This window comes from Pogonomyrmex barbatus, unplaced genomic scaffold, assembly GCF_055798465.1.
Source record: "Pogonomyrmex barbatus isolate J1 unplaced genomic scaffold, ASM5579846v1 scaffold4, whole genome shotgun sequence".
Lineage (NCBI taxonomy): Eukaryota > Metazoa > Arthropoda > Insecta > Hymenoptera > Formicidae > Pogonomyrmex > Pogonomyrmex barbatus.
The window spans coordinates 12,894,239-12,913,911 of NW_028297138.1; the positions used below are offsets into that span (position 1 = coordinate 12,894,239).

The 19,673-nt window shown below is 36.7% G+C and overlaps 2 protein-coding genes across 5 annotated transcripts in view; one reads left to right on the plus strand and one right to left on the minus strand.

Moving 5' to 3' along the window:
• The window catches only part of LOC105423323 (epidermal growth factor receptor kinase substrate 8), a 21,877-nt gene continuing 2,204 nt past the window's right edge, over positions 1–19,673 (plus strand). Inside the window, exons 1-8 of one of the 2 annotated variants that reach the window (XM_089080745.1) lie at positions 1–137; positions 12,574–12,647; positions 13,048–13,286; positions 13,656–13,995; positions 14,218–15,437; positions 15,731–15,842; positions 18,763–19,245; positions 19,420–19,591. In XM_089080745.1, the coding sequence (XP_088936871.1) occupies positions 12,605–12,647; positions 13,048–13,286; positions 13,656–13,995; positions 14,218–15,437; positions 15,731–15,842; positions 18,763–19,245; positions 19,420–19,591 (2,609 nt within the window). In that variant the 5' untranslated portion in view covers positions 1–137; positions 12,574–12,604. The remainder of the gene's footprint in view (positions 138–12,573; positions 12,648–13,047; positions 13,287–13,655; positions 13,996–14,217; positions 15,438–15,730; positions 15,843–18,762; positions 19,246–19,419; positions 19,592–19,673) is intronic. The other variant, XM_089080746.1, reaches the window with a different exon arrangement.
• The window catches only part of CRMP (Collapsin Response Mediator Protein), a 24,762-nt gene continuing 21,179 nt past the window's right edge, over positions 16,091–19,673 (minus strand). For all 3 annotated transcript variants that reach the window (XM_089080752.1, XM_089080749.1, XM_089080748.1), the window contains one exon: positions 16,091–18,350. In XM_089080752.1, the coding sequence (XP_088936878.1) occupies positions 18,292–18,350 (59 nt within the window). In that variant the 3' untranslated portion in view covers positions 16,091–18,291. The remainder of the gene's footprint in view (positions 18,351–19,673) is intronic.

Below are 19,673 nucleotides of genomic sequence, written 5' to 3' on the forward strand. Positions count from 1 at the left end.
TGTTCGGAACGTAGCTCCGCCGCTCGTTTCTCTGTCGCCTCGAGACCGAGTGTCCTTTCCTTGCAGGTCTCTCGTCCGCTTCAGTCTCTTCATGTGCGTGTGCGTGTGGTGCATTGTGAAAAATTTGTAAATAAAAGGTAAGCGATCCCGTTCGTCGCGCGCCTGCTATGCGCGTACGAGGTCTCGGTTCGTTCTCTCTCTCTCTCTCTCTTTCTCTCTCTGTCTTTTGGCCGATCGACCGATCGATGCTAATTCCACGTCAAGCGTGGAGGAATAGAATGCTCTGGGAATAACGCGAGGGAACGCGAGGTCGTCGTAACGCACGCAGCAGCACCGTTGCAACGCCGAGACAAATCGTTCGGTCGCGCACACCTGTTGCCGTCTCCTCCATCTCCGCCGTTCTTCGTAACGTGCATGGCCGCGTTGCCTGTCTGTGACCGACGCAGCCGACGAGAAGGACGCATAGCAAATAAAAATCGCGCTGACGAAAGGCGCGTTTACGCGCGCGCGCGCGCGCGCTTTTGCATCTGTTTTGCTTTACCTCGCTTGCCGTTGCATACGCATTGGATTTACTTAAATGCGCCACGTTTCTTAGCCATTGTATTTTGTCACTTCGATTCATGTCATCGTCAAGTTTCAGATACATGAGTATCGCAATGGAGACAAACAAAACTAGCACGGCTGAAGAAGTCGAGTTAAATTTCACTCATTTGGATCGCGTTTCAAATCTACGAATCACGTCATCGATGCAAAATTCGTGTACGAGTATAAACAAAACTGGAGAAGAAGACAAGATTGAACACTTTCCGCATGCCGATGTAACGTTTTAATTTAGAATCATTAACATGAGATTCCTAGTACTATGATCAAAAGTAAACAAGATTCGACGATACTTGTAATCATACGTCGGTGACAGATTCGCGAGCCTGATGCCAATTTGTATAAACAAAGCAAAGGGTAAAAAATGAAGAAATTTGCTGACTTTAAATCGCGTTTTAACTTAAGTTTTTAAAGAGAAATTTGTATGATTTTGCACGACAATAAAGTTAACGATTCATTTACTGACTGAAAACGAAAATATATGTGAATCACACACACACACACACACACACACACACACACACACACACACACACACACACACATGTGCGCGCGTACTTATTTATGTATATATATATATATACAAATATATTCAAAGTATATAACACATCTCTTTACAATTTTATAAAAATTAATTTGATTATCATTAAAAATAATTTGATATTTTTATATAAAACATTACCGTGCATTATGAGCAATTCTATCCGAATAGAAAAGCCGCACAAATGGTCGAATGTACATGCGTTTCCGGTGACATTAGAACGGACTTCAAGACTGCTTACGCGAAAAATAATTAACTAATTAAGGAATAATTAAGGATCGAAGAATGCTGTTAAGATTGAAGGAAACTTCCTAATTGGACGATACGAAGTCTTAATTGTCGGATAATTCATTGTATCTAGATCACGTCTCGATTTCTCTCAAATCTCTATCGCGTATCTTTACTAAAATATTAAAAGAAACATGCGCGTTTGTATAACAGTTTAAATCATTATATTTTTATTTTACTACCAGTTAAAGCTTGATAAATCGACAACAGAATTAAGATGAGATCGTTCACTTTATGAAATAATTACAAAATGATTAAAAGCTGCGGTTCTCACTAAACGTACAAACGAGATATTTATACGAAAATTGTATTTCATTAGTTCATTTGTAGGAAAATATTTTTTAATCGTATGACCTTCAAAGTTAATCGTAAGGATTTTTCCTCTGGCATAAATGTGACAGAAACAATAATGATACACGCTATCTATGTCGGGCGTATATCGATATCGCGATATCGATAATTATAACCATTATGAGGACGCATTCGTTAATTCTTATCGGGCTATCATTATCGTGATTCGATGATTCATCGATCGCCGACCTTTGATCATCCTCTTTTTAGTCTATCTCGCGATTGTATAAAATATGTAATCTCCATTCTCTTATCCGCCAATATTATAAGCTTTTAATCAAATTCGAATCTTATTTTGATAATTCTGTGTATCTATTATTTGTAAATAATAGTTTTATGCAAGTAACGTAGATCGCGTAACTTGATCATACAGCTTTAGTTTAATTTTACATTATCCATTAGTTTTATTTTATATTGTCCATTAAATTTAAATATAAGGAGAAATGACTGCAATTATATGGACGTTCATCCTGTGAGGATTATAATTACGCATTTGTACGTTCCTCCTATTCTTTACTCTATATCAGCTCTTTTCTGTTTTTTGACGCTCTTTTTTTTTTTTTTTTTTTTTTATATGGTATATAAATCGCGTAGCATAGTCTTTTTAAAAGCTGGCCATCACATTTATCAAGACTAAAAAGCGGCAGTTAGGCATACGACATCTTGTAAAGAGAGATCGGTAGCCTTGCCGTATTCGTAGCCGTCGGTATCACAGAATCGTAATGTCGGTGCCTTCTCATTGAGCAAGTTTAAGTCCACGACGGAGATGTCTCATAAGGCGAGAAGAGCAATAAACATCTCCGAGTCTCCCCGTTAAGTCTCGGCTCCCCGCCCGTGACATTTACGAGTTGCATTCCTCCCGCGGCACGACTGTATTGTTGGGTTTTAATCGATAATGGTGCGCGTAATCATCTTTTGAATCCTCTCTCGCGAAATTCTTATCTTCGAGACACGAAACGTCTCACGACGCGGATCATATTATTATTGCGCAGGTCGCGTGCGCGCTTGCTTACATTTCGGTCGAATACGCGCACGATCGTCGTGTCGTCGGACCAGGCAAAAATCTCATTGATCGGACAAAAACGATCGACGGAGAATAAATTTTGACTTTTACATCGAGAGAAATTACGCCGGCCGGCATACAGCGATCCGATCGAACTTATCTAAGCGCTCGTCATCGTGTCGGCCCATAGCGTCCTACTGTCAAACGACACCTGTAATTCACGCCTACGAAATGCCTACGTGATCTCCCACGTGAGACCAGCGTTGTCGCGACACGGATCGCGAAGAGCTCATTATTGACTGTTCGCGGATCGATTCTCCTCCTTTCCGGTGCTATCGCTGCAGGATTTATGAACTTTTTCTCCTCGACGATGAGGAGACAACAGAAAACATGACATGTTCGTATTTAATGATGGATTAAGTAAGAGTAAATATTTCGAGAGGCTCTTATTTCCAAACTGTCCTAAACACATATCGTTACTGAATGGGAAAGCATCCTAATGCAATATTTGAATATTTCTTTCCATGAAAACACAAAAAGAAGTTTAATAATTTTGTTTGTGTTTATTTAAAATTTGCACGGTATTAGATAAAGGTTTCAAAGTGTAATACAAAAAGAGTAGTTACGTTTCTTAATTTTGCGTATACTTGCTTTTAACGTCGTCCTGGTTTCTCACTCTAGTATAGTCTATGTGTATGGAAACGTAGTTTCACATAGCAGTAGTTTGTTGACCTGCTAATACATCTGTGATTTCGTGACATACATTGCGAATATTTATCGGCTTCGTGCCCATTGATGTAATTTTTCATACATCACCCATGAAAATTTCTTATCACATCGAGAAATCTTCACATTTTGATGTATGTTATTTTAACCACACAGATTTTTATATCTATTATTAGCTCTCTCTCTCTCTCTCTCTCTCTCTCTCTCTCTCTCTCTCTCTCTCTCTCTCTCTCTCTCTTTCTCTTTCTCTGTGTTGTTTTCCCTTTGTTTCTCTATATAAATCGATAATTTCGTAGTACGCTTCTATTACATAATTCACTTAACATATTACACAAATCATTTAGCAAGTATAGTCAGCTCACGAATTTTGGCGAATTGTTTCTCTTGCGGAGATTATCGATTTCAATATTTCTATTTTTATTACACAGAATAGCGCGAAATATGAATCTAACTACTTCCAATTAATGTCTAGCTGAGTCAAGTTAATTTTTCGCAAGGTTGAAACTCCTAAATATATTCGGCATCGGAGCATTCCTCGTGAAATTGTTCGCGAAAACGTAAAGTTTTTACGCGTTTCTGCAGATGTAATATTACACCGCAAGAGAGAAAGAAAGAATGGTACCGCGCAAATATCAGCCATGCTTGCCATTGTGAGAATCATCTTAAATTGTTTTTATAATCTCATTAGCTTCTTTCTTCGCTTCTCTTTTTCCGCCTGCGGATTTCGCTGTCTCGAAAACACTCGACACGTGCATTCGACATACGAGCAGTCCATGAACATTTTTTCCAAAAGATTGTTTACGTTCGTGAATGTAACGTAGTCGTTGACGTTGACGATGATTCTTCTCGCGATTGCATGCGTGCGTGCGTGCGTGCGTGCGTGCGTGCGTGCGTGCGTGCGTGCGTGCGTGCGTGCGTGCGTGCGTGCGTGCGTGCGTGCGTGCGTGCGTGCGTGCGTGCGTGCGTGCGTGCGTGCGTGCGTGCGTGCGTGCGTGCGTGCGTGCGTGCGTGCGTGCGTGCGTGCGTGCGTGCGTGCGTGCGTGCGTGCGTGCGTGCGTGCGTGCGTGCGTGCGTGCGTGCGTGCGTGCGTGCGTGCGTGCGTGCGTGCGTGCGTGCGTGCGTGCGTGCGTGCGTGCGTGCGTGCGTGCGTGCGTGCGTGCGTGCGTGCGTGCGTGCGTGCGTGCGTGCGTGCGTGCGTGCGTGCGTGCGTGCGTGCGTGCGTGCGTGCGTGCGTGCGTGCGTGCGTGCGTGCGTGCGTGCGTGCGTGCGTGCGTGCGTGCGTGCGTGCGTGCGTGCGTGCGTGCGTGCGTGCGTGCGTGCGTGCGTGCGTGCGTGCGTGCGTGCGTGCGGCGTGCGTCTCTTAAATGTGCCGTCGCATCCGAACGAAAGATAATTTTCTATCATCTATGAACAATACAAATTCTAAGAACTTTGACAAATTGTGATTTCGAAATGCACTTGCACTATTATAGAGTGTACGTGTGAAGATTCATATTGAAAAAAGTTTACACCTTTTTATCAATATATAAATTGCAGTATGCGATATGTACATTATACATATTGTATTACTAGCTGTTTATCCATACGATATCCATAATTTATATTAATTGCATATTTTATACGCATAGTACTTTAGATTAATCACATTATTTTCTATAGCTACAATTCTTTAGACTCAGATTGATCAATCGTTTATTCATCCTGGGTAAAATTATTAGAAAGGCCGTATCAAGAACTGCACACACACACACACACACACACACACACACACACACACACACACACACACACGTATGTGAGAGTCTCAAGTTCATTAAACTTCAGCTCGCACTCTTTTACGATTAAACATGATGAAAATGAACGTAAAGCGTATAATTAAAATTAATATTCTTTTGATCTCGAGTCGATGAGATTAAATGTACCATACCGTACAAATTAGATTCGTTCGACAAATAGATGATTGGTCACAAGGGTAGAATTGATCCTAGTGATTAATCAGCGAGTCGAGCAGTCGAGTGAAAAGTTCATTCGCGCCGCGATTCGGTCCATTCACCGCAAAACTCGTTCGCAACAAGACGCAAACAGATCGCCGTAGATATGCGATTGGTAACTTTCGGTGCATTGGTAACTTTCTTTCCACTTTTTCAGCACTCATATAGGCGCTCACGTTCACGATATATTTACTTTCAACGTGTCTCGCCGGCACGGCCGACATGCCGATTCTTACGAATGTGTGAGAATGGAACGGCTCAAAGTTTCATTTAGTTCCGTGTGAAAACATCATTTACGCAAGGTTTTCCTTCCGCCGCACCGAAATATTTTTTCAAAAAAATTTAGTGTTACGTTTTCCTAAAACATCTTCCTTTAAAGACATGTTTAAACAAATGTAAATAAGCGGTAAACGATTATGATTACTGAATATTGACGTAATATATCAAATTGTTTCTATAATTGATTGCGATTAGATGTGTGTGAATTATTCCTATTGAGAAGCTTCCATGCTTTCTACGATTTGCATATGCATCCCACATACATCCCATCAAATTGACATATATTGAAACACGAACGAACATCATTAAATAATAATTGCAACACGTTCAAGGAGAATGGCACAATACTTGATTACTTTACGTTCGTACCGTGATAGTCGCGCGATATTAATATTTTATAAGATGATTATGCAGTAGTAACTGCGTAACGCATTTTAGTAATGATAATTATAAATTAAAAATTTATAGAAAAGTGTTTAGGAACTGTCACGCGTGCGACGAAATGCAATCAAGAATCCGATAATGATAACGTAAGAATCATGATGAATATTCATCAACGTTATTGATGTTGATGTTGATGGAATGCCACGACAGCATGCGATATTTGTCATGTGAACAGTTACAACTGCATCTACCGGTATTCCTTTGCCACGTTTTCTATACATGATTTGCATACACGCCTATTGGCCTGTAAAATCACCGCACCGGCTGTGCCCCGGTAATATATACAAAAAATAAAAGTAAAAATTACCAACGCAATAATATTACTTGTTTTGTTTGCCGCATGCGAGCTCCAATCGTATACAAACAAAATGGTTATAAAAATGTAAGAAAAAAGGATTGAAATACAAAGATCGGTGCCGTTATAATTTCGACGAATTTAATATTCCAAGATTACATTTTAAAAAGATCAGACCTTTTTCACGATAATTTTTACATATTTACGAATCGATTCTATCAACAAAAATCTTGTAATAATTATTATAATTTACTGAATATTTAATGACATGTATATAAGCATTACAGACAATACTATAATCTATAAAGAAAGAATAGAGAAATATTGACGACTAATCATTTATTGCTGAGAATTGCTCGTATAACGTAATGATGTTAATTGTATGTCAACTGAATTTGTTGATATTTTTTGTTTTATATAAATTTTAATTTATTCTTAATTCCAGATTAGAGAGAGAGAGAGAGAGAGAGAGAGAGAGAGACACGTAGGCTAAAACAGAAAAAAATAAAATAATCGAGACATTCTCCTGGATTACATTTTCTCGAGTGCGCGATGCACATGCACACGTGCATGTGCATGCAGACATAATTGCGGCTCGTGCTGCATTCCCGAGAGCGATTCTTGAGGTGCGCCGTGCGACTTCGATAAACCTCAATTCTATAAAAGAACGACACTCGAGGCGACGTCCTCGACACACTCGATCTGCCTATACTTGAACAATGAAAAAAAGAAAAAAAAATGTAAAATACAAAAGTCGCTTTTGTTTGAAAAAATTAACAAATAAATAACGATATAAAAATTATCTGTAAAGATATTTGAATCAAACTTGTCTCTACAACTCTCATTCTGCAGAGTTTATTTCCTCGATTACAATCGTGTTCAGAGAGTTTACTTTTCTCTACTTTTATATCACTTACTTACTTTTTACCGCGATGGTCCGTTAAAGATGAGATAAAATGAGGTAAAATGAGGAATCGCGTAACGGAAAGGAAGATGCGGATGCAAACGGCGCGGTCTGCCGAGATTACTCGTGTCATCATTTAATTTACAAGCTTTTGACGCAACGTATCGCGTCACGTCGTCGTCTCCTTATCTATCGGGTTTTGCATCCAGCACCAATGCCGCGGAAAATACGGGAATTTATGCCTTCGTTAACGGAACGTCCGTGGATACGGTGGATATAAAGTGCATCGTAAAATGTACATCATCTCGATTTATCATCGCGCTCGCGCACACGAGCAACAAGATACTTGCTCGCATTCCCTTCCGTCGCCAGTGCGTGGAACATCTCGAGCATGTCCAAGGTTGTTAACCTTCGCCATTGGCTTGGGCGAAAATTACGGGGTTTTTCGTTTTAGAGTTTTCCATCTTCGATGGAAAGAGAGATCGTGCGGTACGAGTGAAATGAAAATTGAAATAATACAGTACAGACTTTACAGCTTATCGAAAGATGTTATGTTTTATTTGCGGCGATGAGAACGCGTGACAACTGATATTCGCATTCTTTCTTTCATGAAAATTGTAATTAAATCGAAGAAATGATTTTGCGTGAAATTTTTTACGATTGTTGGATAAAAATTTATAGAATATTCAAGAGAATGCTATAAGAAGAGGAAAGAAGAGCTAGGCAGTAAAATCTTGATTTGCATAAAAATATATCGGCCTGCTTGTAAATTATTATGATTAGACAAAAAATTCAGGGAATCCAAAATTAACCTGTTTACAGGTGTCAAGCATATGCGAGTTAAAACTACCGATATACGATATTACGTATTCTATTAAATTTTCCCACAGATAGAGTATGTTTATATTCAAGCAGTTACGTTTGAGACTTGTCGCAAAGCATACGTTTACGTGTATCCATACATACTTGTAATTTTTTATTCTTTCCCCATGCTTTAGATATCTAGATACATATCATTGGTGACGTAAAATCATATTCTTCATGAGAATGAAGATTTTTTTGATGTCATGTCCTCTCTTATTACACTATCTATCCTATGCTAATACAAAATTTACATAATCCAACCTTTACAAAACTTTACAAAATGATATCTCACATACACATTAGAATTTTTATCACATTTTACGTCCATATCTCGAGATTACATATATCGACTCACACTCATCTTTTGATATTGAAAGAAGTATCAAAGTTATCAAATTTTATGTTGTTATTAACGCGATGAATATTTATTATTTAGAAGCAAGAAATATTTTTCATGCGATTATTTTAAATTCCAACAACTTGTTAATTTCTAATCACTCATTGTGTGTCTCGTGTCTGATATCTTAAAAAAAAATATTCATTTTTTTCTGAATGGGAAGTCTCAGCTATATGAAAATCTAGAATTCAGAAAGTCGATGAGGAATTCCTGGTATGCAGGATCGAAACGCATTGGTACACTTTGGTCTCGTGGAGAGGCATACACACTCAAGCCCACTCACCTTCTTTCCTTTTCCCTTCCCTTTTTGCCGTGACTGCTGTGTATTAGGCCTCTGCCGAGATCTGCTTAGGCCGGCATTAGAATCGCACCGCGAACAGAAATTCTTTCACGTCGAGTCGTAGCTACCTACGGTGCGTGAGAACTCGTCGGGGCAAAATAGTTATATTTAATATCTCATACTATCTCCGCAATTTTATTGTGTGTTTCTTCAGTTTCACAATTCGCGTTCTGCTAACTTGACGGCTCATTTCTTCCTTAAATTTAAGCATAATAAACAAGCGTAAACTTGAAATGAGTGTGCATCACTAAATATATAAAAAGTAATAAAATATGTATATGTACACATGGATTGAAATACGTGAAATATTACAAATGAGAAAGTCGAGGCGACTTTATATATCAAAATAAATCAAAAAGATAAAATATCATTTGATAAAATATCGTTATAAAATTTTAATTCCCCAAAAATTGACTTTAAAAAGACCTGACACGCTGAAAGTCATCAAAGTTAAAAAATTTAGTTTCAAATTAATCGAGGAATCTGTAGAAATATAGTATAATAGATATATATTACAGCATATTACAGGAAGCGTAATATAATATACAGAACTTGAAACCTTTTATACACATTTCCTTATTATTATGCAACTCCATCCGCCAAGCTCGCTCGCTGATTTTTTTTCCATTAGTAACCGCAGTCAAGGTAACAATGCAATTTAAGAAAAATATAATGAGCCCTTTTGTTATTTGAAAACGTAAGTTGCATTTCCCACCGATGCGATGATGACAAACATTTTTATAGCGGATCACGTATTGTTTACGTATCGTATTAGTTGCGCAATACTATCAACTTGCACGCGATATAATCTATCTATGATTCAAATTTACGTTATCACGTAAAATTATATATACTTTTAATGGAACGATGGACTAGATTTACCTCTAAATTGAATAAGAATGGCATTCGTTTGTTTGTACCTTTTTGTTAAAGTACAGATACAGTTTTATAAATATATATATATATATATATATATATATATATATATCATCGTGATAATTTATCTCACAACAGCTCACCGGATATTAAATCGTACACTCTATAAAATTATCATGAATCATTCCATTTCCAAATACTTGAAATAATTAAAACATATAGACGCGAGCTTAATTATTTATTTCTATCTTATGTTCCGATTAAAACAACAAAGTACGTATACCTATGCGTATTTTGTATAAATATTTGTTTATATGTTCATACTATATATTGTAAATTATTTATACAATATGTATGTTGATTGAACTAATGTTTCGAAATCTATTAATTTTTGTCATTGTACGAAACGACGATCGATCAATGCTTCCTTTATGTTCTCACGGTATCTATATGGTGGTATATCCCATCGTAAATTGCAAAATTGCCGCCGAATAACTTGCCAATGTCGATGAAAGCGAATGAAAATTACTTATCGTTTAACGAGGATCTTCTTATTACTAATTCCTATGTGCCAGATAGATTTACATTTAGCGGCTGATTTGGCGGCTAATTTACTTGCTGAATCATTAAAAAATTGTGAATGCGAATTTCAAAGTGAAACTCTGACTGCCCGCAGAATTAGAAGCGCTTATTTGTACTTTCGAAACTATAAACGAGTACAATCTGTTAAGTAATTAAGTCGCAATATATAATTCGAAGAGTATTTAGTTACACTAGAGACAAAAATTTGGTGTATTTACTTGTAAGAAATTATTATTCACATGAAACATTGTTTTGAGGCAATTATAACTTTTTATAAAAATCATAATTTTTATTTTATTTTAATTTTAATTGCTAAATTATTGATATTTATGTACGTACAATGTCACCGCAAATTACTTTCCAACGAGTATCGAAAGTTTTATAAATGTTACATTTAATATATTTTCATCATCATTTTTTTCTCAGGAACTTCCTTCTAGCATAAAATATCTCGTATCACACAGGAAACACATGGTTTTTTCACAAACGAGTTTACATTTATATTCACGTCGTTCTCGTTAATATGATTTGGCGTTACGAAAGAACGCGATCAATCGCGTCATGGCGCGAATGTGTCAATTACGCAAATGCGATTGACAACTTGTGTTTGTTGAACATATTTACAGACTCGTTGAAGAGATATTTACATCTTTTATAACATCACGATGCTCGCATAGCGTTAAGTAGAACTAACAGAATGCAATTTTTATGGCAGAGTATATACATGTTTATCTGATATTTTTATTTGATTTTATCATATACATTAATAGTAATAATTAAATTGTAGAAACAGTCGCGCGTTTGCTTAACACTAGAAATGATTATGGAGGAATTTCTCTTGGAACAAATTCAGAATTCTTCGCATTCTTCGCACAGAGATATGTAAAAACGAGAGAACTGTCGTGTCTCAGTTTCTCTTCTGTATAATCTGAAAATAATCCATCGACGAGTATGGATTCTGTGACGCGTCAATTTACACGCGACGCGCGAGAAAAAAAGAAATCGGCTAGGAAATAAGAAGGAAAAATATTAAATATTGCTATGACAACCATGTCACACAACTTTGAAATTATTTATGAAATTATTTATATGTAAAATTTCAGTCGAGTATTCTCTCTCATAGTTAGATACACACGAATTATTTTCATTTTAATTTATATTTTTATGAATATTTTAATACCTCGAAAAATAAATTTATATAAGACACCTGTGTTATTTTAGAATATTTTAAACATTTAGTAAGCTCGAGATTACTTTTACCGATAATTAAATCAGTCGCCTAGCTTATTTCCAACAGATAGAAATAATACAAGATATATTACACAAATATAAATATAGATATTAGATATATTAAAGAATGTGATATTTAGGAAATCTTAAGACACGTTAATCGTACATAAGGTTCGCGTTTAACTACGCGACTACTACGCGAAACAGGTATGGAAGGAAGTGAAAAGTGGACGAGACTGCTTGCGTTGCGAGTCGAACGGCAAACAGCGGAGTGTCCAGCAAACGATTAGATTCGTGAGCGTAAAATTTCATCTTTGAAAAATGAAGTTGAGGAAATTGGGAGGAGAGGCGGAAGATGACGTGGAAGAGGAGGAATTCCAGACATGTCTGGCAAACGAATTAAACACATTGGAATTTCACTTTGGCGAGAGGCAACGGGGCTGCTGGCTTTCTTGAGCGCCAAGTATGGCATTGCTGACCCGATAGCCGGATATACGCGTCGCGCGACGTGCAAGTATCAACGTTACTCATTAAGCTATTGAATCCGATTATTTCGCGCTTGGCAACGCAACACGATATTGTTATTATAATCAACTGCATGAATTGAAATAAAAAGACGGCGAAACTCGGCGCGCATAAATTAAACGGAGCGAACGCTTGCGAACGCTTGCGAACGCAAACCCAAAGGCCAGAGAGAGAGAGAGAGAGAGAGAGAGAGAGAGAGAGAGAGAGAAGATTTTCGTACGCTCGTACGCTTTACTCGCTTTACTCGTGAACGAATAATTATCCGATACATTATGTATTCAAAGCTCCTTTCAACGATACATTTCGGATAATGGAAACTTTGGCTCTTCTGTTTCAGTTATAATCAGCGGGATACATCCTTAGTTACCATGCCGTACTACAACAGTGGTCACAGCCCCGCTTACAACAAAGGTGAGCAACCCGTTCACTTGAATTGTATCGTGGAATTAAAAAGCTAATTATATTTCGAAATAAATTATCATTCGCTAACGTGTACCGTTTGTTTGGCAATTTTATCTGATTATTACAAATCTCTTTGAGGAGAAAATAAAGACGAAGAGTAGCTGCTTATATATAAACTTTGCAAAATTGAACGGAATAATAAATTGAGCAAATTTAACGACACTTAATGACATTGCGCAATGTCAGTTTAAAAGTGAAAGAATGAAAGAAGAGGGAAAAAATTAATTCAAAATTAATTAAAGATTTGAAAGAAAATGTAAATTGGAGTATTATCTTAGAAGGATAGAGAAGTGATAAATTGAAAAAAGAAAATGTTACGAGTTAATTAAAGACGAGTTTTCCATTTCAGATGGTGGTGGTTCTAGTGGGCCGCCGAGCACTTCTGGTGGTCGCGCCAGCAGCTCGGAGCCGACGTATATGATGGAACACTTGGCCACGTTTACCGTCACGAAGGAAACCGGTATTGTTTATCCGGCGGATGGTATGCGCCGTCTCCTACAATTAGAGAAAAGCAATGGCATCTGGAGTCAAAAAATGCAGCTTCGTCTTGAGCGAAATTGGGTTCTTATCATGGATAACGAGACGGGGGTAATTTTTACAGATTCTATCGTAAATACTCGGAAAACACATCTATGGAACTTAACTATGCTCTCAATTAAATCCATAATAACGTTTTATGTCGCGCCTTTCTCTATAATATTCTCTATATAATAATGTAACTGGTGTAAAAAAATTGATGCATCTTTCAAAATCATAATAAAAAGATATCTCGTAAACGAAATTAATTGACGTGTTTGAGGAAGTGGTTAAGGATACATTTATCTGTATAAATTTATATCAACGTGTCGATTTGTCATGTCGCGCGAGAAAGTAGATCGCCCGCGAGATTACCGCGTATATAGTCGGCGACAATTTTAAACAACAATTTCTTTTACAACTTACGATTGAGAATTTCAGGCCATCATGGAGCGATTTCCGGCTTCCTTGATACAGGAACCGACGGCGTTTACCTCGAGAGATCCAATGGAGATGTATAACAATATTTTGGTATTCACGGTGGCCGATGACAGTGGTTCCGGTCAGCGAGCGGAAATGCATATATTTCAATGTCAGAGTGTATCGGCGCAAGACCTTGTCGAGGATTTGAAGATGCTGCAAATGGGAAAACTGGTCACGGGTGGCTCGCCCCGAGGTCCTAGAGGGCATATTCCTCCTCCGCCTGCCTTACCGCCTCCGGAACCACCTCTGAATGGCGTTAACGTCAGAGAACAGGTGTCCGCTTTCAATGCAGCAAATGGTAAGTAAAATTGCAATTGTAAAAGTAATGTTATCTATCATTAAAAATAATGCTTAGATAAATTTTTATTTGATGAAAACACAAATAGAAAAAGACCAAGTTGGAAAAATCATAGTAAAATTTGCGTTCTGTTTTATTTGATTAAAGCTTTGCCGAGCTTTTTCAAGAATGGATAATAATATTTTTTACAATTAATATCGAACGTTTATAAATTTAATACAGCAGACGGCCAGAATGATATATCCCGAGAAGAGAATAACGACGAAGTGTCTTCGACGTCTTCGGAGAAATACGAGCGCGACGTGACAATTCTGAATCATTGCTTCGATGACATCGAGAAGTTTATCGCGCGTCTACAGCACGCAGCTGCCGCGTCTCGAGAACTGGAACGTCGACGACGTAACCGAAAATCGAAGAAGCGAAACCTCGGCGACGGTATGCTAACGATGAGAGCAAAGCCGCCACCCGAAATGGAATTCATTGATATCTTCCAGAAGTTTAAGCTTTCGTTCAACCTGCTGGCTAAACTCAAGGCGCATATTCACGATCCTAATGCGCCGGAACTCGTACACTTTCTCTTCACGCCGCTCGCACTGATCGTAGATGCCTCTCACGATACTAATTACGATCCAAATTTACCCAGTAAAGTGGTATCGCCTCTTCTCACGCGAGAAGCGGTCAATTTACTGATAAATTGCGTCACCAGCAAAGAGACCGAACTCTGGCACTCGCTAGGTGATACGTGGCTTATACCGCGTGATCAATGGAAAGGTCACGTACCACCATACCATCCGATCTTTATGGACGGCTGGTCGCCAGAGTATCCCATTCCCGAAGACAGGGATCACGATCATTTGGCGTCCTTGTTAAATGCGGATAAACAAAAGAGAGACGAATTACCGGAACAACAAAACGATTCTTATTATAATCACCGCGATGTAGATGAATCGCATTACAGCAGCGATTATCTGGAGTACGAAAGCCGAGAGGAACGTGGTGGTACGGAGTACTTTGATAGGAGTTATGGGCCCAGTTCGGAATTGTATGGCCGCGAAGAGAGAGTAGATCAGACTAGGGCACATAGCGACATTTCCGTCGACTCGATCGAGAGAGCTCCTAGAACAGCTGCCGGTATAGAAAGAGCACAGGAAGCTTGGCTGGATGAATTAATAGCACGCCATGCTAAAATTGTTCAAGTCACTTATCCACGAACGGCAAACAATGACAAGGAACTTACAGTAGTCAGAGGCGAATATCTAGAAATTCTTGACGACAGCAGGAAATGGTGGAAAGCAAGAAATTCCCGTGGGCAAGTCGCTCACGTCCCGCATACTATCGTTACGCCACACAATCCCGCTACTCATTCTGCTGACAATGACGTCTTTAACAATCCTCTATACACTAGCAGATATCCGAGGCAGGGGCACGGCTATAATTATGAGGTAAGAGTCATTAAGAAGTGAGCACACCTTCGAATAGTTTGTCGATGAATAATTACGAATAAATACGGAAGGTGCGAATGTATCTATATTAGTAGATGATTACTCGCAGAAGAATAGGAATGTAATTGTGATATGTAGTGTGTTTTACGCGTTGCAAAAAAAGCTTTAAATTTATTCTTCCAAAGTCAACATATAATATTAATAATAATATTAACAATCATAGTAGAGTAAATTGTTCAGTTATAAATTTTTCATATTTATAGTAAATTGTATCTTATGATCTTGTATCGCAGGATTCGGAGATCGAGAGAACTAGCACTAGTCCAGAAGCCACACATCGATCACACGCGATTCCACCGCCAGCGCCTGCTGATTGGGTGAGAAAGGAAAGACTCGGGAAAAAAGGTGAATTTCGATACTTTTAAGCCGTTTATTCAGCTCGCGATTGTATACGTCCTATTTTTATTCAAATTTGGGCCATTTCTGAAAATTAAGCATAAAATTGTAGCTCTTGACGTCTCGATTTTTTTTAGTAATAACAAATGTCTTCCAAAATCGATAGATTTTGTCTTGATTGATTATGATATTAAAAACGGTATATTAAATCCGATAAAATTTGATATATGTATATGTAAGGGATAAGAAAACGCATCTTAGTTTGTAAAAGAATTGTAGTATAATTTATCATTAGATCATCGTCCATGTCACGTTTCAATTAGCATACTCGTAAAGGGATATTGTAATATCTGGCGGTTTTTTCTTGAACGTGTACATATGCAAAAGTGTAAATGTAGACTATGTGAATCATTCATACGATTGCACCAGGGACATAAGATTCCAAGTTTTTCACATACAAATTATTCTGACACACACGCACACGCACGCGCGCGCGCGCGCACACACACACACACACACACACACACACACACACACACACACACACACACACACACACACATACATCGTTCACAGAATGACGTTGATAAATTTTGTTTTTTCTATATGTACAAGTTTATTGCTCTTATATCTTTGCGTTATCGAAATCATTATGTTTATTCTCTGTATAATTTACGACATTACAGTAAATTATACGGCTATTGAAAGAGTTAGCAAATATGAAGAAAGTTATAATTCATTCTATATGATATTGCTGGTTATAATAATTTTTATTCTTGAAGACATAGATTGATTATTTTATCGTCTTTTTTTTTATCATGGTCAGATGTATCGCTATCACAGACGCAGACATTGCAATCTGATAATTAGGAACGCAATAATGATATACAAAGATATCGAAGGAAACTGTTTTCCAACACAATATGATATATTATCAGACACTTTGTATAAAAGTTAAGATATATTTTGGAACTATGTTTAGTGTAAAATTAATTAATAAGCCGTTTAATAACGAAATTTAGCTATTGGTAACAGTGACTATCAACCACAGATAAAAGCATAAATCACGAATCTCGCAACGCGCTTAATTAAGTGAAGAAAAGAAATGATGATCGTTTAGTATTTAACGTGGTTGAAAGTTACCAACTAGTTTCTAATGCTACATATTTCTGATAATCGATTATATCGTCATCTATGTTATCTTCTGTATTTATCTATGACTAACCAAATTTAGCTGTATTAGTTTATAACGCAAGAAAAGGATTGAATACATGTTATATACATATTATTTTATATGTGAAAATGCTATGGCATTGAGCGTTAATTCGTTAAAATTGAGACTTTTTTCACCTTATTTAAAAAGTATATATATATATATATATATATATATATAACGATGAATTTAGTCACACAACGATATAATATCTACGTTAGATATATATTTTCGTTAAAACTATAATTGTGTTTGTCCTTTGTCTTTATTGGGGCTTTATTGTGAGAAAAAATTCTATAGTTTTCAATAAAAGCTCTTGATAAGAATCTCAAAGAATATACAGGAAGAAAAAAAATCGATTTTCCTGATGATATGATATATCACGATACGTTTTCACGTTTCGTTGTACACTTTTTGTTCTATCAATAGCTTTTATCGATGCAGCAAATCTTTTCGCTGATGCTGCTTGTATGTATCGTTGTCGCATGCATTTTGTATGTATCAATGTAAATAAGCTTGTACAAACGATCGAAAGGAATACTAAAAAGAAAAGAGCTATAAGAATGAGGGATAAAAGATTTGAATATTTAAACGACATAAATTTTCATAAAGTTTAAAAATAAAAGTATGAGACATTGAATCGAAATCTCCTATAATTGGTCTTTACACGATTTAATTTTATCATTTTTACTGTAACATAAAACCTATGAGCTTTTCTCTCGATACATTTCTAACTTTAAATTTTGACTGTCGTAGAAAAGTAAGAAAAGTACAAGCGTAAAACACGGAATCGATATTATCTAATTGATGTTATTATTTCTTGCATTATTTATTATCATATATTTAAACCTATATCAAAGTGTTGACTCATATGAGATAATAACTAGTCGATCGAGAAGTCAATGAGCAATATAATAATTGTGGACAAACAGTACAAGCTTTTGTTATTTCTTTTCTGTTACAGATGCATTCTTTTCACATTCCTTTATTTATTCTTAGATTAATAATGTTATATCGTATCGATCGTATCAATAAAACGCTTTTTATAATGTGGCAATTTAGAATCGCGATGTATATTTTCCATTTATAATGTATAAAGATATAAATGATTACGCGCGCTATCTCTCATCTTTTCTTCACGATCGAGTCCAAGTATTAATTTGACATCTATGTGTGTGTCCATCGGGAACGCGATATTCCGTCAATATTTTATTATATTATAATTCATGTGTACATCAGTTATTATTAATAAACGTTGTACACGTGCGAGGAACCATCGTCATCTCCATTATTCCTCTTGTTTCCTGCGAATCGTAACGACTATTAGATAATTAATAATTATAGTAAAATTTTGTTATATTTTATGTACTTTGATTAGTGCAGTAGTCAAAATGTATAACATAAATGAGACATCTATATATGATGAACGATGATTTATTACTTTACTTACTGAATTAGTAGAAATCAAATTTAGAAATTTAAAATTAAAAATATTGCGTGACGCTTAAACTATACATGCTTCGTATTTGTCCAATATACTTAAGATTGTGTGTGACTTGTGTGAAAGCTTTGGGGTAAGTTAGTCTTCACATATTTTAATAGCTTGTCTATATTGGTATGCATTATAATTTATTCAAATACTGACAGTACAGTAAATATTTTCTTATCTCGCGAGAATAATTATACACAAATGTAATTTCGCAAATCATTTTACAGATGACATTAATTCACACAACGGAACCATCAGTAATAGCGATAGGTCCAGCGTTTCTTCTATCGAAAGTATCTCTCAATCAAATAGACAGATCAATACACAACAAAGCATAGTAGAAGTGCACTCACCACCTCGTGATATAATACTAGATGTAATACCAGACAAGCCAACTTTATCGTCACCGTCGTCTTCATCAACATTACTTATACCAACACTATCATCAGAACTACCAATATCGAAATCGACGTCTATACTATCCGCATCTGAATCAATACCATTAAAGCTAACTACATCAAAATCAGCACCAACGTTACCTGTACCAGCATTAGATTCACCGACGATACCTTCGACACTTCTATCGTCTCCACCACCGCCACCGCCAATGCCAATAAAATCTGCCCCATTGCTTCAAACTCAAAAATCTGTACCAATAACTTTTATGTTTAATAAAGCGGAAACTTCCAAAATTAGCCAATTATCTAATGGTGAGTTATAATAATTCTATTTTTAGGTATTAATAATTATTTTTGTTTTATTTATTAAAGTTTGACTCGTAATAAGAGATGAATCGTGCAACAAAATGTAATTAAATAAAGCTTTTATAATTAACAGTTATCATTAATATGTTAGATATATTTGTGATGTGTTATTTCCGAAAGGCATTTCCAGTCAAGAAGAAGTTCAAAAGGAACTCAAATTCGTTCTGAGGATATTCCGAGAGAGGAAAGCGAATTCCCATTCCAGCGATAATACGCAAGAAATTTGGTTGAATCAACACTCGACTCCTCGGGAAGTTCAAACTTGGTTAGCAGTCAAAGGATTCTCGCAAAAGTATATTAAGTTCATACAATATTAATACGGATAATGAAACTCGTGATATCATTAATTACTTAACACACACACACACACACAC